At 40.8% G+C, this 26,898-nt stretch overlaps 1 protein-coding gene across 5 annotated transcripts in view; it reads left to right on the plus strand.

Moving 5' to 3' along the window:
• The first annotated feature begins 11,117 nt into the window (after positions 1-11,117).
• Positions 11,118-26,898, plus strand: part of hipk2 (homeodomain interacting protein kinase 2) — a 102,203-nt gene continuing 86,422 nt past the window's right edge. For all 5 annotated transcript variants that reach the window (XM_086027823.1, XM_086027822.1, XM_086027824.1 and 2 more), the window contains exon 1: positions 11,118-11,475. In XM_086027823.1, coding sequence (XP_085883949.1) covers positions 11,457-11,475 — 19 coding nt within the window. In that variant the 5' untranslated portion in view covers positions 11,118-11,456. The remainder of the gene's footprint in view (positions 11,476-26,898) is intronic.

Consider the following 26,898-nt stretch of genomic DNA (forward strand, 5'->3'; position numbering starts at 1 on the left):
AAATACACACACACAACTTATGTACAGTATATGCTTGAGAAGAATCCTCAAAATCTAAGTTTAAAAGTCCCATGCCACCATTTTTCAAATTAGTTTTTATTTATCTTTGGTGTCATTTTATTGAGTTAATTTGGGTTACGTATGGCCAGAATGCCTTTTTTCCAAGCTATTTTTGTTGGTCAGAAATACGTGTTTTTCAATTGCCATTTTCTCAATATTAAAAATGATTCAAGATGTAAATAAACATTGCTCCGATTGGGTTGTTGTTCTCCTTAAGTTGGTGTGGAAAACATCTTTGCTCTAATTGGTGGCTGCCAATATGTGGGCGTCTTGTGGCCACCATGTCTCTTCATTGTGATGGCTCCGTCGAAATTAAGCGGGCCGTAGACGGAGTAGTTGCTGGCTGCAGGCCCGATTGTCCTGGAGCAAAAGTTTTCCTTCTATTATTTATTTATGTAAGTTTACCTCCATGGTGAACCTGATCACCTCGCGGCTACTTTTTTTTTTCTAATGTACCTACATGGTGATGTCTCACGACCTCACGGACACGACTGCCTATTGTGTGTGTGTGTGTGTGTGTGTTTGGCTATATCACTTTAAAACACGGAAACCTATGTGCAGTGTTTGTGAAAGCTTACATTGACAAAGTCATTCTGAACAAAATGTAGCTGAACACAGCACAATGCTGGTTCCGGAACGCTTTGGAGTTTCTCCCAAAATAAAGTGAAGCGGGTAAATTCTTCAACTCCTCTGAGATTGGCAGCTGCCGCAAAGAGTTGGCTTTGCCCAAAACGCAGGCGCATTGTTGCCGTCAGCCATTTTTCCTGAGTTGGGTGGGTGTGTAGCAATCACAATTGGGCAAGTACTAGAAAAATGAGAGTAGAGTCTACACCACAGTAACACCAAATTCAAACCCGCTTGGTTTTCAAGCCTTTGCCTTTCAAAGGTTGCATGCAAACGATAGATGTCAAACTAAACATGTCACAGACTCATTTTAAACTATGCTATGCATGCATAAAACAGTGAAAAAAACTTTTTTGTGAAAAACAAAACAAAACAAAAAACTAATTTGTGTCAAGGTGTTTTTTACTTTAACAGAAAACTATCACTCTGGAGTCTGGTGTTGGGCAGTAAAAATGAATTACTAGAATCACTATGATGTCTACGCCTATTAATGACTAATGTGTAGATTTTTTTTCTGCACTCATCCTAAGATTGATTTCACCCATGGTTACAACATAATAAGCATAAAAATAAAACACTGACCGATGTTGTACTTTGCCAAATTCATGATTGATATATTGATATAATATGATAATGACTCAACTATGCAAGTTTCTCCTTTGGCAAAAGTTATGTTATGCGGTGTGGTTTGGAAACACAGATTTACAATAAGCTGCCAACATGTAGCAGTTATTTATCCGCCAATGTGTTGTTTACTTGTGATTTACTGGCGTCTAGGTCTGGATCCGGACTGTGGTCCGCCTACTGTGTACCTCTAGATGAGAAGAAGCGCAGGAAAAGTTTCATGCTGTCCTTTGAATAACTCAGAACACACATACATATATAAGCCTCATGTCTTGATTAAATTAGCTTGTTGGAGTTGTTATAGTACACCTCCATCACTTTATCACCCACTGGTTCAGGTTTCAACACAGCACAATTTCAGGAAAACATGGACAGCCAACAGGCAGTCCTCCTGATGAAATACCTCTGATCTGAAGGGTCCAGACACTAGTTTTTTCATGTGGAAAAAGAACATTATGGATCACTGAGTTCCTCACTAGCATTCCTCAACAATCTGGACATTTCATTGAGGGGTTTTATCACCAGTGAGTAGTCAGCAGTCACTCTGCAAAAGCATCAAGCTGCATATTTCTGCTGATGTAGGTGGCCTATCTGCCCTCTTTTATAAAGGCAGGGATCTCTTTTCTCTAAACTCTGAAAATCTATAATGTAATGCTTGCACTAAACCTAGAATCATATAACCAAATTCAAACAATCATTTTAAGGGTTAAAATATTTCCAACATAAAGCCTTGAATAATTACAGTTTTTAAAATACGTTTTAAGATTCTTAAGTGATGTCATGTATGCTGATTTGGTATGGGTGACTTCTGAACCATTTTTAAAAAAAAAATTGGTTTAACAACATTGCTGGTGGACTCCTCGTACCTCCAGAATCCTCACTTTTCAGGAGACCCCAACAACGACTTGTTGGTTCAATCATTAACCAGAGCTGGGCATTGCGCCTAAGTGACGGACCGGTCCATTGATCCGCCTATGACGGACGGCCATTTTATAGGCGATAAACAATAGACGGGAAACTTAAAAAAGAAATAAACGGTTTAAGCAAAGTTGGAACCCCTTTTTTTTCATCTGCGTCATCGTCTATCGTCTATTTTCGTGATAGAGGCTTCTAGGTCCTAAAAGGAGACATATTTAGTCCGGTCATAATGAGGCATGAGGAAATCCGTTCAAAATGATAGGTGGACAAGCCTATAGGCGATTACCATTTGTTCCAGCTGGACAAAAAGGCAGATAGACGGACAGTGGAAGGCTAGCCCGGCTGCAGGACGAAGGCAATAGACGGACCGAGAAAATTTCAGTAAAATGCCCCTCTCTGCCATTAACATTGCATCATCAAAGACTGAAAGCCTTTTTCAACGCTTAAGATTGGTCAATAATTTGTAAAAATAACACCCACACGTGTGGACTGACCAATAGCATCGGGTTGTGAAAAAAATATGACATCAAATTGTGACATTGGAGGCTCTGGGGAAATCTAATGAAAACTAAAAGACTCAGCCTTTTGGAGATACTGTTCATGCTTTTCATATACTGCAATTGCAGTTATATTAACACAATCATATTTTTGTTTAACAGTGCACAAAACCTACCATAAGTAGTAGCTACATTGTTTATTTTTAATGCACAAATCTCTACATAAGCTCCAACTAAAATGTAATTAATTATTCAACAGGAAAGTAGGGACAGATGTCTACAATTATTTTCAAGGTTACATGCTCGTATAGCCTCTCATTACTATGCAGAATTTATAATGCCACAATACACAGGTGTTTCAGAAGACTGTGTCACTTCATGTTATCTCAATAACCGTTGAAGATATGAAAACCCAACTTATATTTCTTGACAGCTATTGAGTTAAGTTTTTGAAGCAAAATTTGTAACTCAGGAATCCAAGAAATTGTTTTATTACATTTTTGACAAATCTTTGAATTGCAAAAAGCCATGGTTACATGCAGCATACACCAGAACAGTATTCCAATTGTTGCCAATACTTTGAAAATTTGACCCGAAATCTGCGTTCAACAAAAGTAAAAAGATTGATTTTGACATGGCCTGACAAGACCACTGAAGCAGAAAACTGTAAGAGTTCACATTTCAAGCGAAACCGGTTTTTATCTTGCTACCCTTACCAGTTCCTATGAGAGGACTTTTTGTAACCATCCATCCATTATCTGTACCGCTTCTCCTCACAAGGGTCGCGGGGCGTGCTGGAGCCTATCCCAGCTGTCTTTGGGCAGTAGGCGGGGGACACCCTGAACTGGTTGCCAGTCAATCGCAGGGCACACAGAGACAAACATCCGCACTCACAATCACACTTAGGGCCAATTTAGAGTATCCAATCAACTTACCATGCATGTTTTTGGAATGTGGGAGGAAACCGGAGTGCCCGGAGAAAACCCACGCAGGCACGGGGAGAACATGCAAACTCCACACAGGGAGGCCGGAGCCGGGATCGAACCCGCGACCTCTGAACTGTGAGGCGGACGTGCTAACCAGTCGACCACCGTGCCGCCGACTTTTTGTAACGTGACATAAATTTATTAAAGAGCCAGTATACTGTAACTGCCCCATGTAAACAAAAACAAATATTGCTGCAGACTCCTGCAGATGTCATGCTAATGTGTGGAAATTCATTTGTGTTAGTTGTGTGCTGCCACGCCCAGACCTGACAAGGAGCATCCAGTGGTGCTCCGTCAATCAGTCATTAAATCTTTTCTACGCTTTTTCCTCTATAGGGTTCACCAGAGGTTCACCCCTGCCCAGCAAAGCAGTGCCAAAGCCAGCCTGCCACATTCTGGGCATGAACTTCAGTCCCCAAGAGGAGGAAATGTTCTGTCCTCGCCTTTGGTTTTGCGTGCATTTGCACAGTGTGAGTATTTAGTGTGCTTAACTGCTTTGGTGTGCAGCATTTAAAAACACCATGAGATCATCATCATTAGTGGTCTGTTTGGCTGAGGCATGGAAAAGTGTGACAGCGTTGGTCACGTAAATGGAGGAGATATTCTTGCCACTTTTCAGCCTGTCAAACAGAAATGAAGCAGTAGTGCGCAGCCCCACAAAACTTGTGACTGTTTTGTTTGCATGAGTAACCTTCAAACCCACAATATTGTCACCTCATCATACAAACGATCAGAAAAACAATGATACAAATATTACAAGGCTAGGCAGCTCGTTTAGCCGGCTCATCATTTCACCCAGGAGCAGAACTGAGTGCTTCAGCTCCTCCTTAGTGCCCACCTAGACAAGACTCTACAAGTGCAGCGTAGGCCACAACCTGTCAATGCAACCCAATCTCACACTACACATGAAGCATGTTTTAATTGGATTATTCATTTCATTCTATCATTTTCGTAACACCGCTAAGGGCCAGTGTGCCGCTTTACCCTGCATTGCTTTAACACTTGAATTTTTCCTCTGGGGATCATTACATAATCCCATTTACATAATTCCAGCCATATCTTTAAATAGTCACAGGGTGAGAATATTGGTCTTTAACATCAAGGTTATCGTATAGGACCCTTACAATTTGGGCTTCCGACATGTCAAGTTTCAATGTTCTTGATTGTCACACAAGTGTAAAAAGAAGTTAATCACTGAATCACTCTTCCTGAATTTAATCCTATGATGTTGGTTAAACTGAGGTGTCATGCCGAGGCCTTGCGTGACACATTGCCATCTCACATTATTATGAGCTGGATGGCTTTTGAACTCTGAACTCTTCTGCAACTTAAGAGACATCCCCAATTTGAAGCTGAATTCTGAATTTGATGTCCAAATGGGTGTTCGGTATCAAACGCTTCTCTGTAATCCATGATTTAATCTTTCAAACACCACACACACACACACACAGCTGGGAAATCAGCAGAGCTGCGCAGTCCGTCCCTGGGCCGGACCGGTCGGACCCTCCGGCCCGGCAGGATGCCCATTTTTGGGGCGGAGGGGTGGGGGTTGACAAATTTAAAACAATGGCTGGACTAAGCAAGGCCGGAAGTGGATTTTAGTCCGGCCCACTAATCGTCCCTCATGCGTGTGACGTGCTCGCGAGGCGGCCAAATTTCATCTCAGCCTACTTGGTGAAAGGCTTCTTTCTAGGCTTCGTGTAAAACAATTTGTGTCCGGAAGTATATTCAAGCTGCGCGCAGCACTCAAGTATGACACTGGTACACCATGCACTTTCCTACTTCCGGAAATACGCCTGAGCAAAACTGCTGTGTAGTGGTTTGCTGGCATGCTTTTATTTTGAAGGCCGGGGAGTGTGAAGGAGGGGAAGTGTGGAAAATAAGTAACTTGTTGAATGCTTGCAGACTTGTTGTCTGTTTAACCCAAATAATTCTACAATACGACAAAACCAACCCAAGGGCTCGCAATGGAAGTAAGTACAGTACACGCAGCTGGGTAAGTACGTGAGTAAGTGGCGCGTTTGAAGCGTGTCCACAGCGGGTTTGAATAGTAAGTTAGCCAGCTAATTGTCTTTAAATAAACTTTTTCCGTTAGCATCTCTCCCGCGGCAATATGCAGGTTTTTTTTTTTGGAGGGGTCAGAACGGGTCGGGGACCGACAATGTTTATGAATATGGCCGGGGGGTCGCGGCCGAAAGGGTACCCAGATCAAGGGTGGAGGGTCGCGGCCGGACGGGCAGAAAAGGGAAATCGGTATCTTTGTGAATTATTATAAGGCATACTAATGGCATATAATGACAATGACACCATCCTGGGTACGTTCTCAGGCATTAGCAATCACTCCCCGCAACCAGAAAATACGTTAAACACCTGTTTTTGCCAATGGAGTAGTGCGCCAGTTGATGACTAATCTGACCTTTATGCGTGAAACAGGTGGAGTGCTGCAACACATTTAACAGACACTGGCTCTTGACAAATGATCAGACCACATTCTATCAGTCAGTAAGTATAAACCCTGTGGCAATTTTCCATTCGGTTAGATGCTGTACAGCCTTCGGTGTAGTCTCTGTTGACTGATCCCCTTGTTCCTCAAATAGAGAATAACTGCTGGTTTCAATGTAGAGGCTTGTACGGTACTCTAAGCACTTAAGTACACTGTTCACTCTGCAACGTGTGAACACAATAGAAAAAGAAAAGCCTTTATGGGGCGGTTGAACTTCTTAAAAAAAAAAAAAAGAAGAACAAAAGAGATTGTCTGTATTGAGAAAAATAATGAGTAATTTCAAACATGGAACCATTGTAGCATGTAAACAAGAATGAAAACACTTTTTGAATAAGACAATCTCTCTAACACAACATCTAACAGTCTGCAGCCACTTTCTTGTAGATACGCATTGAACAAATAAAAAAGTACTTGGCTCCCAGTCTGACCAGGATATGCTTTTCGAGCCATGGTTTTATGATCCTAGAAAAGCTTGCAAACTGTGATCTTTAAAGTTCTTAAAGGTGCATGAAATTGACCTTGACTAGACACAGGGTGTGATCACTTAACACTAACTTTTCTGGCTTTTCACTCCTAGTTTAACCACTTTCTACACAAGGAAATTTGAACTGAATTTTCACTAATATTTAATAACGTGTCTATGTCTTTGATGTTTACTGACAGAAGCGCGATTGAAAAACATGACGGACTGATCGTCAGACGATTAAAGTTTGGTTCGGCTTGAAATATAGACGGATTGACGGATGCCGACCGGGTACCCAGTCTGCTGATAGATGACGAAAGACGGACCGGCAAACCTTCGGAAAATGCCTAACTCTGCCCAATTCCATTGAATTTGGGATGTTGTGTGAAACATACTGTACCGAAATAAAAACAGAATACAATGATTTGCAAATGCTTCAATCTATATGGAATACACTATGAAGATATATATTTTTTTTTCTTCAAATGTTCACTCATTTTGAATTTGAGGCCTTCAACGAGTTCCATAAATTTTGGGACAGGGCCATGTTTATCACTGTGTTACATCACCTTTCCTTTTAACAACACTCAATAAGCTTTTCGGAACTGAGGACACTAATTGTTGAAGCTTTGTATGTGGACTTTTTTCTCACTCTTGCTTGATATAAAACCTCAGGTGCTCAACAGTGTGGGGTCTCCAATGTCATATTTTGCATTCCATACAACCCCTGGCAAAAATTATGGAATCAACAGTCCCAGAGGATGTTCATTCAGTTGTTTAAATGTGTATTTAAAACAAACAAACCTGTAGCTGTACCGCTAGGAAACTGAATATATTTTCGACGGCACATCATTCTTTCTACAGTTTTGATTATTTAAGCCCTCATTACAACTGCAATCTGCAGTGAGACCGTTGTTTTGACCAAAACATGACTTGTTTTACTCAGCTTCGGAGTATAAACAGGAGCTCCCCTCATAATGTATCAGCTTTCACATTCTCAATCTTGTCTGTCCTCCCTCATCACAACCTGGGTCATTTGCTTGTCGGGAAACATACCAACTATTTAAACGGCTGCAAAAATAAACCTGATGACTTGTTCTATTTGCTGCGTATGTCCCAAATGTTTAGCATTAACTAGTGGTACATGGTCTTTAACAAAGCATGAGGACATGCATTCCACAGGGCAGTAACAGTGGCAGACGTGAAATAAAAAAAAAATTGTTGGACTAAGCATAGTCGAAAGCCCATTTTTTTTACACCATCTATGTAATCATTTATTTGTACCCTAGTTGTCCAATTCTATTAGTTCCAAATTGGCCACTGTTATTTACAGGAGCTGTGGCGCAATCAACAGGTTGAGACCCTTCCGCCCTCCGTTTATCTGCCTTTTTGTCAGGCCAGAACAAATAGTAATCGTCTAAAGGCCGGTCCGTCTCCCTGTTCCATTTGCGTTTCCCTCTACAAACTTCGATCCCAACTGTACTAGCGGTTTTTCATCCACGAAAAAAACACAAGACAATAATTTTGTATTGCAATGGATGTTTGATGAAAAAAGTATCACTATAACAGACAACCCCTCCCCCTTTGGTCTTATCTAAGTGTGTGCCGATCACAATTTTCTGGCTGATCACCGATCGAAGATTTTAAAAAGCCCAACCTGCCGATTCCTATTTTTGCCGATCCCGATTTTTTTTGTTACACAACCAACAGCATACACCAGAAATGTTCCAATCTTGTTTTATTGTACAACAATGAACAAGACAATACAAAATTGCTGTTGTAACTGCATATGAAACTGTTTTCTCAAATAAAAATGAAAAGCCTATTAGTCCTCTCACTGTAGAAGAGGACAGTGGCTGACTTTTTCAGTCCTCTGCAAAAGGAGATTTTATTTATTTATGTATTTATTCATTTAGTAAATCGAGGTTCCACTGTACCGCAAAACCTTTATTATGAAGGATAGAATCAATGAGTTGTCCAAGTAGGATCCAAATTTAGCCTCATGCTTACCTATAGTATTTAATGTGGTGACATATGGGGATGGAATTTTATTTATAGTCATAATTGTCATTACGAACTCCAGGGTGATGGATTGATGGATTAACTCCATGGAATTGTCAGTGACCATCTGCCTGTCTGTCCATCTATTGTCAACCTTTTCTAATCTGCCACCCATGGAATTAAGATTGAAATGAAACATCAGAAATGCTATCATTAAAACATCAGTTTGATCAATCATCATGTCAAGATAGGCTTCCTTTTAATTTCCTTAAAATTCCTTCTTTTTTTTTTTTTTTTTTTCACACGTTGATAGTATTAGAACTGCTTTCTTAAGACCCATGCATAATAAGTCTCTGTGCTGAAAAGTAATAAAATGAAATGTCTCCTCCTATGGATGCACTGAAGACACCACAGTAAAATAAAGGGTGAGTAAGATATTAGAAGTAATATGGTACACAGCACAGAGTTGTAATCATTTCTAGGATGATTTGTGCACAGTATCATGCATACCTGTGATTGATGCCTGTTCACACTAAGCTCCACAGCACTTTTGAAAAAATGTTTGCCCTGTGCAGTTTAGTAGTTTGAGGTACTCACAGTGCAAATGTAAAAAAATGTCTATAAAAATCTTAACAGTCGAGAATTACATTAGTTTGTGTTTTGATGCTTAACAAATGTAGGTCTGCACAAACCCTTAGTTACATCACCATGTACAAGTAGACGGGCAATGGTCAACTCTATATGACGTGTGGCCAAGCTCCAGGCTGTGTGACATACTTCATATTAAATTGTTGCAGAACTTGATGCAAAGCTTGGCAAATGCTGAAGACAGAGCATCACCAGTGTTTATGCGATGACACACTTGTTACCTCAATGCGTTCATGCAAAAAAGAGATACATATAACTAAGCTATACACTGATGTGGGATTTGAGTTTCAGACTGAACTTGATCTGCACTAATTCATCACTCTCTAATGTCCACCCACAAGTCTCAGTCTACGTGTTTAATTTAGAAATTGGTGTGCATAATGCTGCGAGTGCAATTTAGTGTTGCCGCTAAATGACAGATTAATCACACTGCTGTGAGCCTATGTAATCCGATTCCATTCAAATTCATCATGGGCAAATCTCATGTCGTCACAGAGTAGGCTTTAGTCTTAGGCAGTCTAAAGCAGACATGAGCAAACACATACAGCATCATCCAACCAAAATGTACAGCAAGCAAACATGTAAAATTAGAAATTATTGCCTCTCATGGCTCAAAAAGGTAACCCATACATATATTAGAAACATCTGTCAGTATGACAGCGTATCATCCTAAACCTCTACCATAATAAATATATTGTTTCATTTATACCTCTCTGAACATGTCAATCCAAATTGATATGAATAACATTGTATGTGATTGTGTGTTTTTTTCTTTTCTATTATTAAAATATCAGTGTAAAAATGTAAATATCCTGAAGCCACTCTCTTGCCCCAGACTTGCACCCTCATATGACACGTTTAGATGAGTACAATGTTAAATGCAAAAAAAAAAGCAGTCTTAAAAATAATGGACGACTCTTATACTGTATCTCATATTGAGCAGGTCTGCAATGTTTATCTATTTACAGATCTGGGCATTTTACTAACAGTTCTCTGTCCATTTACCGCCTTCCGCCTGCAGCCGGGGTATCCGTTTATCTTTATCCTTTTTGTCTGGCCGGAACAAATAGTAATCGCCTATAGACCGGTCCGCCCATCAGAAATGTGAAGATGTGTTAACTGGTCTTATCTCTATTTCATATTACAATTAAACAATAATGTTGACATGTAGGCCATCACCAATGTAAGTAATACCATGTGTATTTTTAAATGAATTTTAGTAGGACTATATCAGGGAGCCACATACAGCCTGCTCCGTTCTTGAATCTGACCCACCGAGCATTCATATTATCGTTTTTTTTTTACCTAATGTATTTTTTTCAATTTAGTTACACAAGTAATTTGTTGATTTATGTTACCTGATAAAATACAACATATAAATTTAACCTATTTTGTTTAAATAATTGATATTATAATCATACATAAAAATAAGAAAATTAATCATGTGAATTAGTTTTTATATTATTAAAATAAATTCACATTTGAACTTTTTGTTTTCTATCTATCTATCTATCTATCTATCTATCTATCTATCTATCTATCTATCTATCTATCTATATATAATAATAATAATAATAATAATAATAATAATAATAATAATAATAATAATAATAATAATACTAACTAGTTACTTAAGAAAATCTTAATTTTTAAGTGGTTCCAGCATTAATTTTATTCCTATCTGGGGATGGACCATCGTGATTTCACGTCGATTGGTTTTCCTGCCGTCGCCCCGTTCCCTCTCTCTCCCTATCGACTGGCTCGATGATCGACATGCTCCCTCGCTCGCACAGCAAACTCGCTGCGCTCAGTCAGACCTCTGCAACTTTTGCAGACTCCTCACTCTACAGATATGTCGCACAATAGCTGAAAGTCAACCTGTCATCGTGGCTCGTCCTGGGGGCCTGCAGAGAGCAACCCACGCAGGTGGGCTCATCTGGATCGCGGTCGGAACCGCCGCTTGAAAGACTGGATGGGAATTAGGAGGCTTTTCGTCACTAATGAACCCGGCCAGTAATGCAGGAGACCGACGCGCTGCTCTCATCTCTCGTTCAAGATGGCAGATTTTTATTGAGTTTTGAGCTGACCCCTCTATTTATTGTTTGCCATGAATAACAGAAACGCTTGCACCGATGGCCCCTGTATACGAAGGTAAGTTCCGCCGTTCCCATTGAAATGGAGCGGGGGTTGCTTTGCAGCCTCTCATCTGTTTTGTCTTTCTGTCAAATCAATCAACAAACACGCTGTGTTTACTTTTGCATTTATTGAAACACTCGGCTGTTATGTTCTCGCTACTTGGTGCTCTCTTGGTCACATTTGAAAGACGATCTAGCTGTCAGACTATTCTGCGTGCTTTGGCAGAGAAGAGTCATTATGTGTGCAAACACCTGCAAAAGATCCAACGTGCTCCTCGAATGAATTAAAAAGGCACAAACAACAATTGCTGACATTCCAATTCCCGCTCTTGTTTTTTTTTAATACGTATGTTCAATTGAACCCAAAAAGCAACGGACGTACGATCTTGCTGTCTGTATTGATTCAACTGTAAAAAAAAAAAAAAAAAAAAAAAAAAAAAAAATACAACAATTCGCTACGTCCGTAGCGATGTGCCCGTGACTAATCCAATTGGATGCCGCCCCTTAATTCTCCTCCGTAAATTACAATTTTAAAATTCTGGAACACTGACTAGTGTGCTGTAATTCGCATACAGTAAACTCGAACACCTCGATACGATCGCGTATATAATCGCGCTGAAATGTGTAAATGTGTGTAAATGGAAACCAATGCAATCGGTCCATTCAAATCCCCCGTGCGAGCAGCAACTGGCGATGCTTGTAGTGAAACCGGAGGCTCTTTATAATTTCAAAATGTAATGTTTCACTCACTAGTAGCTTGTAGTCTGCATCCTGTAGATGCCCATTGGATGTACAAAAGACAAGGCTCCCTTACCTCATAGTGTGTGTGTGTGTGTGTGTGGGGGGGGGTGCGTGCGTGCGTGCGTGTATGTGTGTGATTTTAACGAAGTGGAGCACGCCTGCGTTCTTGCCGGAGCTGTATGCAAATGAGAATGCGTCACAAAGAAAATAATGACCCCTGATGTCTCTAATATTTGTTTAACCTCATGTTCAATATTTTCCCTTAGTTACTCTATAGTCCCTCTGCTGGCTTCCAAGGGAACCTCTGTGTTTTTCCTCTGTGTTGTATTACCATTCACAAGGAGCGCAATTGAAAAGTAGATGGGATCTTCCTGAAACTGATTTGTGGTGGCCACAAATTGTTAAGCAGCAACTGTGTTTCTGATTGAAAGATTGAGCTGTATTTTTCATTCGGGGCGATGAAGCTTTGAGGCTTAAAAGGAAACTTGTTGTGACATAAAAAGGAAAGTTGAATTTGAGACACCCAAGCAAAAGTTAATTAGTGTAAATTACATTCCTGGCTTTTCCCTTTGCTGCTGAGACGGGGAGAAAGGGAGGAAAAAGAGACACCGGGGGAATTAATTACCTTGCCTGTTCCCTCTCAAAGTTGGAGAGGTTGTTATGTGCAGCCGTCATGGAAATGACCATCAGTCTCCTTTGGAAACAACATTTTTGGGGACCTTCAAATAGAGTAATGGCAGATGAAGTTGATTACTCTCCCTGGACTACAGGTTGGCAACAGGGCACCTATTAGCCTAAACCTGTATGATTAACTATGTCCTTTCAGAGTTAAATTTGTCCGTTAATAACAAACATGTCTTTTGCCAAACAAAATTTTTCAGGGGAGGTTTACACAAGAGCAAATAAGAGAGGTATTGTTAGTTGAAAGAATTATGCAAAATCTACGTAACCAGTTAGATTAAACTTTGAAAGAGGTGCTAAGCATGATAAAAACCACTGGTTCAGAGACAGGCAGGATTTACAGAAGTACTTATTACCTCAGCACAGCATAAAAGTAACAAGTTGTGTTTTTGCTCTCTTTTTTTTGGTTTGTCAATTAGCAGGATTAATGAAGAATGCCATAAATTTGGGTCCAAATTGTGATTTAAAGGCCCTTCTCTTTTCTCCAGGTACTCTGGCTTCCTTGCATGTTCCAAAAACATGCATCTTAAAGTGGAAGTCAACCCTAACATATTTTTTTTCAAGAATATGTTCTATGCAAGCCATTAGTTGAAACAAGACATTCTGATAAATATTGCGTTTGTGGAATATGAGTTAATCCACCTGTTTTTAGCCATCTCTTGCTGTGGCCATTTTGTCACTTCTGTCGACTGAAAATGACATCACAACTGCTCAGGGCTTGGGTAACGTCCAATCACGGTTGACCTGTTTTCTGAAGCTGAGCCGTTATTGGTTGTTACCTGAGCCCTGAGTAGCTGTGATGTCATTTTCAATCGACAAACGTGACAAAATGGCCGCCCCCTGAAATGGGTAAAAAGGGGTGGATTTTGCTGCTTAACTCACATTCCACAAACACAATCAGAATGCTGTGTTTCGTGGGCCTGGTGGGAACATATTCTTGAAAAAAAATGTGTTTGGGTTGATGTCGCTTTCAGTTCACTGAAGACTCTCAGTTGTCCAGAGATGTAAATATAAGAGTGAGTGGTTGTTTTTATATGCCCTGCGATTGACTGATGACCAGTCCAGGGCATATCTTATTTCTTGACAAGTCACCTGGGATGTGCACCAGCTCAACCGCGACACATAATGAGGACGAGCGTCGAGCGGAATATAAAACTGATGCATGGAATTTGAGGAACCATTTCCCCCTGCCCCAGAGTTTCGGCTGGCTCTTCCCAATATTTAATAATATTCATTATGAAGAAAGCAGGAGCTAAAAAATAATAATACAATGAAGACCCAGCAAATGTTTTTGTTACCTTTTGTTAATGAGTACTGTATTCTCTATTTGCTGTTTTAGTTCAAACTTAAGCATTTCATTCACCACCAACATGTACTGTAATTTCATTTTTCCCAATCCTCTGTCTCTTGCGAACATAAGGGGAAAAAAAAAGAACACAAATGTGACACTCCCCAAATGTATTCACTTGTGTTGGAGGAATTTATTTGGTCTTTCTGCCATTTGAATTATAATTGAACCATTTCTCCCACCCCAGAATATGGTGACGACCAATCGCAGCTCAGCTGTTTTCTGAAGCGGAGCTATGATTGGTCATTTATCTGAGCCCTGAGCAACTGCGATGTCATTTTCAATCGACAGAAGTGACAAAATGGCCGCATGTATGCATGTACGCTGTATAAGCTTGTGTCTATACGGTCACCTGCTTGCTCAGTGGACACATGCTCATAGATCAATCAGTATTCCAGTGAGGATTCAATCGTTCATGAGCAGACAGATGGGCAAAGTGTGACTCAGACCCTGTTGAGGACGAAGGTGGTAACTGGCACCGCAATTATCAGGGGCAGATTGATGTTTGATTATTTCACCCACACCAACCATTGATGTGACTTTTTACCTTGTGCGATCTATACAAAGGGGAAAGTTGGCGCAGAGACTGCACCCTGCCCTGACTTGGAAGGAAGTTTCTCCTCATAGGACAGAGCGATTTTCCCAGAAATGACTCCCAGCTCCATCTCTCTCCTTCCTCCGCTCACCCTTGTTTGGAGCTGTTTGATTGATCTCTTCCTCATAGGCCGCGACCCAGGATTACAGTCCAAGGTTGTGCCTTTTTAAACCTTGATTAGAATTGCAGGAAGAGCTCTCTGGGCTTTTGCAGTCCACGGCCGGGCTACACCTTGTGGGGATGGATTCCCAATCTTTCAGGGTGGTATTTTGAGTTCAGGCCTGAGGACAGAAGAGAACTTAAATGTTGGCAAGAGGTGAGGTGATGTGTAAATAACTTGCAGGGACGAACAGTTGTTGTTCTGCGTATGTTTAGGTGGTTACCCAGCTATCCCACTTAAAGGAAGTGGAAGTTTTGTATCTTTACTTTGTGGGCCTTCAAAACACTCACCTAGGTCCTTTGCAGTTGTATTTCCACTCTTCTGGGAAGATTTTGTCTTTGAGAGCTGTTTTTGTGCATATGTTGATGTTTTCAAAAACTCTGTTCGTGTTCATCCCAAAAGTGCTTGATCAGATCTGTCATATTCTTCCATACAAAACTCATCTAACCAAGCACAGGGGACAGCCCTGTTGGAACAGAAAAGGGCCTTCCTCAAGCTGTTTCTGCACAATTATTAACAATGCTAACAATGTTAAACAGGAAGTCAACCCCAAAATTTTCTTTACAAGAATAGGTGCTATGCGGCCCCACTAGTCTATCCACGACATTCTAATATTGCATTTGTGGAATATGAGTTTAGCAGTAAAATCCACCTGTTTTTGTACATGTCAGGGGGCAGCCATTTTTCCACTTACTGTAGAATGGAAATGTGATCAGTGACTATATGTTTACATGCAGTCAATAACCCTTTTAAAATCTGAATATTCGGGTTTTTAAAAGCCATGTAAATGCATGAAATAACCCGAATATGCCCTTATAATGGATTTTAATATTCCGAATATCATGCCTAGGTTACTCCATTTCTAACATGAATATGTCGCTGGTATACGTGGATTGGAATACCGCAATTGCGTGGGCCACTTTGCACATGGTCAACTGCAAGTAATCTTGGTCTTGGTAGTACAGGAAGTGCTTGTATGTGCGGTATTTGGCGCGCAACCCACCAGAACAATTAGTATTAAACAAAAGATGGTGAAAGCTAGCGTAAGTACGATACCACACTTTTGGAGCGACGGGGAAACGGTCTGCTTTATTCGTGCGGTGAGTGACATGAATATAATCAGAGATGGGAAATCCAGGTCCAGAAAGTAAAAACCCTGCCACAGTTTGGCTTTAGCCAGAGGTGCTTCTACTCAACCGGCAAGTAAACAAACTAGTTGATTACAAGCACCTGTGGCTCAAGCCAAATTGTGGCAAGGTATTTACTTTCTGGACCTGAATTTCCCATCTCTGAATATCATCTGTTTTATTGGCGGTTGCAAGTAACAAGCGAAATGATATCTATTTGCGTCACGACGTCCGTGCCTCGTCGCTTAAATTGGTTTATTGGAATGCAGAAGTGACTGTCCGTTCACGCACAGTTATTCCAAATGTTTCCGAAATTGGAATTGCGACCTTAATCTGAATATTGACTGCATGTAAACATAGTCACAGTTGTTCAGGGCTCAGGGAACAACCAATCATGGCTCAGCTTCAGAAAACAGATGAGCCGTGATTGGTCGTTACCTGAGCCCTGAGTTGTGATGTCATTTTCAGTTGACAGAAAGTAACAAAATGGCTGCTACCTGAGATGGCTAAAAACAGGTGGATTTGCTGCTTGACTCATATTCCACAAATGCAATATTAATCAGAATGCCATGTTTAGATTAGTGAAGGCGCATAGAACGTATTATTGCAAAAATGTTTTGGGGGGTTGGCTTCCCTCTTTAAGAGGCGTGTTCCAAAACTTTTGTTCATACAGTCTATCCATGTTTTCAAATGCTCCTTTGGTCTGCTTGATGACTTTTCAGAAGGTGGCCTGCTCAGAAATGGTTATGAAAATAGATAAAACGTGGAAATGAAAGAAATAAAATCCTCCATTCTTTGTGCTAAAATTATTCACAGGTGGGTTCTGAGGGTTTTGGACACAGGTAGGGTTGGACCCGACAGAAGACATCAGCATGGCACATGAGGTCCAGTATTCAATTTGAACAGTGGTTATTTCAAAAGCGTCAACTTACTGGTTTTTACCTGCAATACTTCACCCCAATAATCGTCTAAGTCTGCTTTACATTGTCTTGGAATACTTCAGAGTTGTGTTTCTCATGCTCTCCACAGTCACTTGATTCTCCTATTTTAGTGGCCCGGACACATTTTTGCAGACCTTTGGAAAACTCTGAAAACATGGTTGTCTCTACCACATCAGTTGCTGACAGTTAATTTTGATCAAAGTGGAAGAGTGAGTGTTTTGAAGGCCCCTTTTATTCTTTAGTACTGTTGTTGATGCATGGTGTCACTTTGGAACAGCTGCTTCCGGCTCTGAAGAGATGTAATGATCCCCAGTTAGGGGGAAGGGTTTATTGGGCATCACACCAGTTGCTCTACATACAGGGCTGCAATGAATGCATAATCTCAAAGTTTATCATTGCAAAAATATATGCATTTTAGTACAGTAGTAGTAGTAGTAGTAGTTCATCTGCAGAATTGAGGACTATTGTACACTGTCAATTGTACAATTGTCACTGTGGCATTGCATCGCATTAATGTAACATGTGCAAGTGTACCTAATAATGTGGCCGATGAATCTACAGTATATTTAAGAGTAGAAGTGCACAGAACAATGCTTTGTGTACATAATAGTAACTGAAAACACATTTGTTTTTTGCCCACTGGGTATGAGAAGATTATCTGTGATTGCTTGCTTTTCCTTGCGTATATTTTGTTTCCAAATGGATTTGGAGCATTTAGGAAACTATTTTCTCTTTTCCTTATGCCGACCACCTCAAAATGCACCCCTTTGTAGTATGGGCATCAGCACGATAAGAAATGTCTGATGAATTTTGTTCTTTGTCGCTTAGTGTGATATCGCTGTTAACTGTTCAATGGTGTAATTACATACGATAGGGATAGGTTCTGTACCATCTGACATTACTTGGGTCGATGTGGGGAAAAAAATGGGGAGTTTTGTGTAAAACAATCCAAAAAATTGGGCTGATTTGTATAAAAAAACGCAGGAAAAATGACCTAAATAGTGGATTTGTCCTTTTTGGACCCAAAATGTTGTTATTTTTTGAACCGAACTGTTTTTCGAGTGATATGTATCTAATAAATATACTTTTACTAAGGAACTTGAAGCGGATCCCCACTTGCTGATGCCCACGACCGGCCCCCACCTCCCCCAACCACCCCACATCAAGGCTTCAGAGCAGAAAGGTCACTTTCTTTGCAGATCATGTCAAATAGTTCAATATATTTAAGCGTAACACACACTTTAATGACTGCACATTGTATGCTCAGTTTGTCATCTCCCATCATCTGCCAGTGAGCCTCTCAATTCTCACACATGCATGATGTTTGCTTGCCCCACCCCCTACACATATCTTTTATCTGTCCCTCCATCCTGCTCTGTTTGCTGATAAACTGAGAGGCCATTGGCCAGCACATGTTGCCCATGTGACACTTTAGCAGAAGCCCAATTGCCAGATTGTACAGCACATGTAGTGTGTGCGTGTGTGTGTGCTGCTCTGATAAGATGGTCTGGCTACTGCAGCTTTTCTGCCGCTCTTAATCATGAGCCCCTCCACCCATTAATTTTCCACCGTTGACCCTTGCTTTGTCGACTTGCTTTGTTCCATCACTAATCCCCCATACCAAAACCATCAACTTGTGTTTTGGTATGTATTGTCGCAGTTCATAAGCCCCACCCGTTGACCCCCCCACCCCCACCCGGATTTTTCATCGGACGTGGCGTTCTCTGAAAGAGATGTTCTGGCTTCATCCAGCACCGCATCGTTCAGACTTGTCCATTTGAGTGATATGTCACATTATACAGCAAGGCATAAAGAAAAAACAACTTTTGAACCAACCAACACCCTAAAGGAATGAAACATTATGTTAAGATTAAGGACTAGGGTTTTTTTTATATATATCATTTTTTATATAGTTTTGTATAGTTTGTTTGATTGTGTGAAATTGTTGATTTTACTGTTACGTGAAGCAACTGAGACAAAATTGAGTCTGAAAAAGAAGTTCACGTCAGCAATGAGAAGTTTAGATACATCTACGCCACAACTCATTCAGTCAGCTGTATTCTGTGCAATGAAAGAGATTATATACAATGTAAAAAAAAAAGTTGGGTGAACTGAAAATTTCAAGGCAGCAAACTTCGCCAAAATTTCAAATTGGGCAACTCAACTAAGGCCCTGTCTACACGTAGCCGGGGTTTGTGTCCCTCCAGATATCGCCGGATCCACGTTTTGGTGTGGACGGTTACACCCGGAGATTTATGTCGTCACCCTGCGACAACAATGCTTTGAGGTCCCTTGCGCGACTTGTGTTTTCATGCGAGTCAACATGGATTCTCGCTGCGCTGCGTTGGTTATAGCCATTCTCGATGCGCTTTTTGCTTACTTATTTGTCCGCAACCAACCACTGCTTCTCGTTGAAAGGTTTAAAAGCAATTCTGACCTCTTGTCGGTCCTCCTGAACGGGTTTGGCGCCGTGTTTTTGGTTTCGTAGAGATGACGTCAAAGGACGGAAGTTCCCTCTGAATGGACAGTATTTGGCAAACTACTGCCGCCTAGAGGCTTGGCGTGCATTTGAAAACGCACTCCCGCGGTTTCGTGTGGATGCGCTTTTTTAATGTGTACTCAACTCAACTAATTGTTTTGGAGCAAACAATTTGCTTGCTTTGTTCTGCTAACTGACTGCTAAATGTGCTAATTTATATTTTAAAGTTGTTCACACATGACTGTTTTAGGCCCAAAAAATACAAGTAGTGCTGTTTTACAGTGTTGAAAAAGGAGTTCAATTCAAATGAAGACTCTCCCACCCCATTAAAAATATGTAACAAAGAATTAATCAATTAAATGATGATTAAGTCGTAAGTTGATTTATGTACAAAATGTAGTTACAGTCTCCACTTTAGTTTAGATTCAACAATGATTACCCTAAACTAAATGTTTTTTTTCCATTTTAATTGATTCTTCCTCATGCATGAATGTTTGAGGAACAAGACCGTTTGAGTGGACGGATGGGACAAATATAATAGTAATAATTTAGTCAGCACAAAAGTAAGATGAGGAAATGGATGTACAACCCTTTGAAAGGTTGACAGTTAGAGCGTCCAGATCATGAGCCAAGCTTGCACTTCTGACTCGAGCTGCCCTCTCTGAAGCAAGCGGAAGGGAGGGCTGCAGCTTGCAGCCTTGTCACAGATGGCTGCAGGTACAGCGCCATGCTTGACTAATAACCAAAGAACTTCAAAGCTTCAGACGAGCATTCGGTCCCATTACTGCCCAAAGCGAGGAGGCCAAGCAGAAAGCAACAGACAAGCACTCGGGTCTGTCAGTTGTATCAGCAGGCTCCGAGTACAACTTTGCTCTTTGTTTCTGATAGTACAGGCACATGGAGCCAGTCGCTTCTGTCCAATTCCTGCTCATGTTTTTAACTTGTGTTAGGTTTTAAATTATTGACACAAACATGCATGATCTTATTAAAAATCATGATTGTACTTTTTTTCCATTAGCACAAAAAAGCGATTTTGCAAAGTAAGCAGGTGGCTGAAGTGACACAATGTGCTGTTAAAACACAATTGTTTCCATTACTTAAAATGGAGGTAAGAAATGTCAAACCGTCCAAAAACCTCATGCCCTTCAAAAATAATAACAGCTGCAGTTAGCCACCACTGCAATATTTAGGTATAAGGAATCGTCATCATTTTCAACCTAAGTGAATGATGTCCGTTCTATTTTTTTTCTCACAAGTACAGTCATTTGGTAATTTTGCCACTTTATTAAAAAAAATCCGTGTTCCCTTTCAGCCTCACCTTCATTTCAGGATATTCGCATCAGAGTGCAAGCGGAATTCATTCACTATTTCAAGCTTTTGTGCTCATGGTGGGACTGAAAACGTTATCGTTTTCAGATTCAAATCGTGATTTCAGACAATGCAATCACATGCTCCCCAAAACTGTTTATTCCCCCAGTGCTCTTATCCCCCCAAACCCACCAATCAGAATCTGCATTCTACTTGTGGACAAGCCACGTAAACGAATCAGCTCCGAGCTGGGAATGTTAGGCGCTAAGCTAACTTGCTTCGCACCAGCTACGAGCTGCACTTGCAAGCTGGTGGGACTAAAACTAAACACTATCCTTCTGGGGGGCAAATCTTCTCTAAATAACTAATCCTCATCTCTGTGGCAGCAAATAAGATACACTTCTAACAAGTATTATCACTAAAGGAGTACTAGCGAAGCACGCGGCATACCAAGCAAGAAGAGAGAACCGTATATTGTCAGATATTGTATGGCATACATTTGAATGTTTTTTTTGTGGTGGTACATTGCTTATTATAAAGGTTTTTGACACCAACATTTAATGTAAAACAATTAACGCATGATTTATTGAAGAGCTCTGGGATATTCACGCAGCATCCTGGTTGTGCACCTTTCTGCACTGTCAATTTGAAATAATGTCCTACTTTTGAAATGACGGATGGAAATTAAATTATTATTTTTTTCTCAGATTCATCGCTGAATTGAAAAGCAATCGTCAGATTAATCAATTACTGAAAACATTATTAGTTGCAGCCCAAATTATTTTAAACTTCCAATATTCATTCTGTGTATAATTAACAGCATTCCCGAATAGAAGCAGCAGTTGCTTTATCTGAACCTGAGTATGTTGCAGCATTAAAACATATCTTCAGACAAGGCATTATCATGTGCTTTTGATGATCAACTCAGAAATGTACAACTCCAGTACGTCACTTGTCGTTTTAAAAAAGCTTCTCATTGCCCTGGATTTACAAATATAGAGTAAATCACTTGCAATTGCAAAGATGACATTGTTTTCAATTCAGAGCGAGTGGGAAGGCAGCCACGCCCATCCCGCACCAACTCAAGTACCGATAAATTGACTTTTTAGAAGACTTGCATGTTCCAGTCAAACCAAGAAGACACATCGTCCTGAAAGAGGTGAAAGATGTTTCAGGGTATGTCCCCAGGTAATATTGGCAGAAATGTTGCCCCATACCATTTGTGGATCTCTGTGCATCTGGTCAAATTCCTAGGAGCCATTTTTGTGGGATCGGATCACCCAAGATGCATGTTAATGGCAGGTCTGAACTGCGCCTTCGAGCCAGTCCTCACTTCAAAGCCAGAGGCCCACCGAGGCCAGCCAGCCGCTCAGCTCGACAGCCTTTTGAACTGACCCCCCTCACCGGTTCAACTCCAGAGACAACGAGGCGGCAAGATCGGGAGTGACACAGGCTGAAATGTACACAGAAATAAAAAGACGGCAGTAATGGAGTGGGATGGAGAAATGAACCCCCTCTACTTGGGCCCATGGGCCTCCGGGGCACTGGCGGAGGTTAGTGGGGGGGGTTTTAGGTGGGGGTTGTCACTGGGGGTCATCGACCCTATCATCTCCGTTCGCCATTCTCTTTCCTACATCTGGAATCACAACTCCTGTGCTTTTCTGATGGAACACAGCAGCTGCTTGCTCACACAAAACATGCTTCCACCCTTTTACTGCAAAAGAAGCTGACCCACAAAAAACACCAAAAGTTAACTTGAAACCGCAATGAACCTCGCGGGCCAATTCATGCCATGATAGTCATAAAGAATGTTAGTGATTACTTTAAATGGCAACATGTGCACCTTTACGTTCCTTTCATCATGCTTAAAGTCATGGAACATGTATTTCCTTTCAGCCATTTTGGCATTGGAAATGTTGGGTCAGGTATCAGACGACATGAGCAGGTCCAAGCCTGCACATTTGTATGGCTCTTGTTTCTTTTATATTGTGTAACTGACACAGTTAAAGATATTTACACAAGCACTTTCCATACATGGTGACTGACTTTGGCTACTGGACTGTTTCTGTGAGGACTGCAAAAACGATGCAGCAAAAGTATGATCCTCAGACTGAATCAGAGCGCTGAGTCGGCAAGCTGTATTTATTGCCTTTGCTCTGGGTCCATGCCATGTTTATGACGCACTGTCAGGTGGATTAAGGACACATATGCCTGGCTAAATTGTTATGAGAGCTGTGCACGTGTGTGGTATAATCTTTTAAATGACGTTGAAACAGTAATGTACAGCTACAGCACGATGGGATTTCTTACTTAGCAAAAGACAGTATGGCAGGGTTAAAAAGAGAGAGATGAGAAATTTAATATGCATGCCTATGGATTAGTACCTGAAGTAAGGAGGCAGGGAGTACAAGATGAAACATCTCATGACATAAGTAGTCTAAAATAGTCTATTTTGTAGTCTTAGTGGGGCCCAAAGAAAGAGCTTCACGCCCTCTACTGAAATATCACATACTCTTGTCGCCTGGGGAGGCATGCGCAGCATCCCCATTTTGTATTTGATTGCATAGGGGAGGTGGAAGGGTCCCCCGTGAGACCACATGAGGGACATATAAAGTACACAATCTGTGGTGTGAGACACATGGCGGTTTTGTGACTCTCTGCTTGTTAATTCTGTTTCCCAGCATCAGCGTTTCTCATGATCCAACATGTGGTAACTTTTCTGGAAGATGTCCTACTTTTAGGCATGCAAGCACCTGTGCGACAGATCAGTCCAACAATTCCCGCTAACGAAACCCTCTCATGTCTATGATGTGCTGCTTTATCGGTTTGCTGTGTTTTGGAAATACAGCTAGTGAAGGTCTTGTCTTGTGAGTGGCTGGTCCTCAAGGTTCCTTGTCAGGTTGGACCGGTTCTTCGCTTGTCAGGGTTCATCGCAAGGTTTCAGAGGGAGTTAGTGTTTGCGATGGTGTTTTAATGCACATAGAACAGGGCTGTCCAAACCTTTTGCAAAGAGAGCCAGATCTGGTGAGGTGAAAATGTGGGCTCCCGACCATTTAACCTGACATTCGTTTTTACATGGAAGACCAATAAATCCAAGCACATTTTAGCAAACCAGTCTGCCTTTCGTTTTTGACGTTTTTTTATTTAAATTACTAGATTCTTAAACATGTCTCTTGGTCCATTTGAAACATGACATATCACTGGCAAATAAATGTTCAATGAACTTTTAGATTTAAAACAGGTCGTTGTTATCCTTTCGGCTTTTCCCCTCAGGGGTCGCCACAGCGAATCAAGGTAAATAAGTAAAAGTATTCACCAGTGCAAATTACATTCAAACATGAATAACAACTGGCAATTAAATGTTCTAGTAACTTTGTAATTCAATAACAGGGAAATATGTAAAAAAATATATATCATATTCACCAGTATGGGCCAGGGTTAATTTAAAACATGGAATATTGTTGAAAATAAATATTCACTGAAATTTTTGATTTAAAAACAGTGAAAAAGGTAACAGTCTCCTTGCAAATGAGGCAGACCGATTTCCACCTTTCCTTAAATTCGAGGCCCTGGCTGTCAAATTTTTTATATTTTTTTATGAATTGTTGCCATTTTAGAAATGGTCCGAAAAGGGTCACAAAGGGTTATGGAGTGCTGCTGCCCTCTTGTGAAATTGCATTTAGAGTGTATTTTATATGCTTGTCAACGAGGCTACGGGCCAGACGTTATTAATTTTATGACAGAGGCTACGGGCCGGATAAAATTTGACCGCGGGCCGCATTTGGCCCCCAGGCCGGGCTTTGCACATGCCTGATTTAGAATTTTGATTTATAATTGAGGAGTGCTTGAGAAGCTTAACGTCTCATGACACATTTGACAAGTGTCAGGGAATGCACGTCCGGGGAGGTGGGGGTGGGAGGTGTCAGAGGGGGACTAGGGTTGGCTCACCTCGTGAGAGGGCATGCAAATGGAGAGACGAGTGTGTGTGGGTGTGCTTTGGCGGTGAAGGTGAGCCTGCAGGACTGGCAGTATTCCAGCTGCCTCTGTTGGATACTCATGTAGCAACAGACTTTGACCCCTGACTTTATGAACACACCCAAAACAATACTCACTTGACTGTTCCATTGGACAGTGATGCCGCTATCTTTCAAAAACAAACAAACAAAAAACACACACACACACGTTGTCGCTGTTGGGTGGAATCTTTTCATCTTCAAATCCCTTATTTTTCAGGAAATTAAAGAAACTGCATATCGCTGGCGTTGGGCCAAAACCTTGTAACTCCTTACAGTCACTTTTGAGGAGACCCCAATGGGAAGTTTGTTCAGTCATTAGCATTGCATCGTGAAAGAAAGAAAGCCATTTTCAACACTTTAGACTGACCATTACCAATAGTATCGATTTTTTTCAAAATATGAATTCACCAAAATGTGACTTATGAGGTTTTGGCCCAACGCCAAAGATATTATTTTGGAGTTCGTAAACATTGCCTTTTTTAAGTGAACCTGATGAGTACAAGTGGTATAGAAAACGGATGGATGATTTTAAAGAGTAGTAAGTCAACCCCCAAAAAATCTTAGCAATAATATGTTCCCTGCACCTTCTCTAGTCTAAACATGGCATTCTGTTTAATATTGTGTTTGTGGTATATGAGTTAAGCAGCAAAGTCCACCTGTTTTTAGCCATCTCAGGGGGCGGCCGTTTTGGCACTTCTGTCGACTGAAAATGACATCACAGTTACTCAGGTAACGACCAATCATGCCTCACCTGTTTTCTGAAGCTGAGCCATGACTGGTCATTATCTGAGCCCTGACCAACTGTGATGTCATTTGCAGTCAACCAGCAAGTTGCAAAATGGCTGTCCCCTGACATGGACAAAAACATGTGGATTTTGCTGCTTAACTGCTATTCCACAAATGCAATATTAATCAGAATGCCATGTTTCGACCAGTGGGCCTACATAGAACATGTTCTTGTAAAGAATTTTATTTTTGGGATTACTTCCACTTGAAGTGTTTTATAGTTTAATTAGTAACTGTTTTTAATGTTAAACCAATTAGGCCGGGAGCACATAACCGCGTTTCTACCAGGAGAGCTGGTGTGTATTTCTATACATTATTGTCTTTTTTTTTTAAACATATTCTCGGTCTCTTAGCCAATGAAATGCATCAGAATAAACATGTGACGGTGTCGTGAGTCGTCGTAGGATATCCCTGAATTTTTTCAAGCAGTAATGGCAGATGCAGACGGTCGCGGGTGCTCTGAAAGAATTGACGGGAGTGATATAGATGACACGCTTGTGGACTTTGAACCGGTGGAACCAGTTGATCGTGATTTATGGTTAAGAGACAATGACAATATTGACAGCTTTGAAACAAAATAGAGAATGGTAATTACCATTTGATGTTTTTGAATTAAAATAGTGCTTCTTTTGCACTGACACGGTATTTTTACATTTTTGATTGAAACAGTCAATAATAATAAACTCAGACCCATGTGAAAGCCACATGTCTAAGCTGTCAAATTCTTTTGGAATTACATTTCTGCTGCAGGGGCTGAGATATCAATTATTTTGTAGGTGTTGAATTTCAGGGAAAACTTCAGGTTTTAGTGGGTGATTCTAAAGTCACCTTTAGGTTTTAGAGGGATGTTTCCCCAGGCGCTTTAGGCTATAATGGTTTAATAGTAAAATTGGTGAGCAAACCTGACCTGTTTTGATTACTGACTTTGAATCCCACTTTAGAAGATCTAGTTCTTTTTGTCCCCCGATTCATCATTAACATTTGTTTTGTTCATGCCATTTTCCTATTTAGTTTATCACCACTTACCATGTGAAAGATTACACCCACAAAAGCTTCGGCTTGTCCTATTTTATTTTTGTTCTTTTGTTATGATAGTTGGTAGCCCATGGTACCGTTCAGTCGCTCCACAGTTAAATGAAATGCAACGCTGCTAAATCATCTTTGAATGAAGTGGGGAAAAAAACAACAGCAAAAAAAGGCTATTTAAATCCTATACTTGTCTGTGTTTTTCAATTCTGTCTTTTAGATCGGCCCCCG

Source organism: Filicampus tigris, chromosome 4, assembly GCF_054856515.1.
Source record: "Filicampus tigris isolate MCC_2025a chromosome 4, RoL_Ftig_1.0, whole genome shotgun sequence".
NCBI lineage: Eukaryota > Metazoa > Chordata > Actinopteri > Syngnathiformes > Syngnathidae > Filicampus > Filicampus tigris.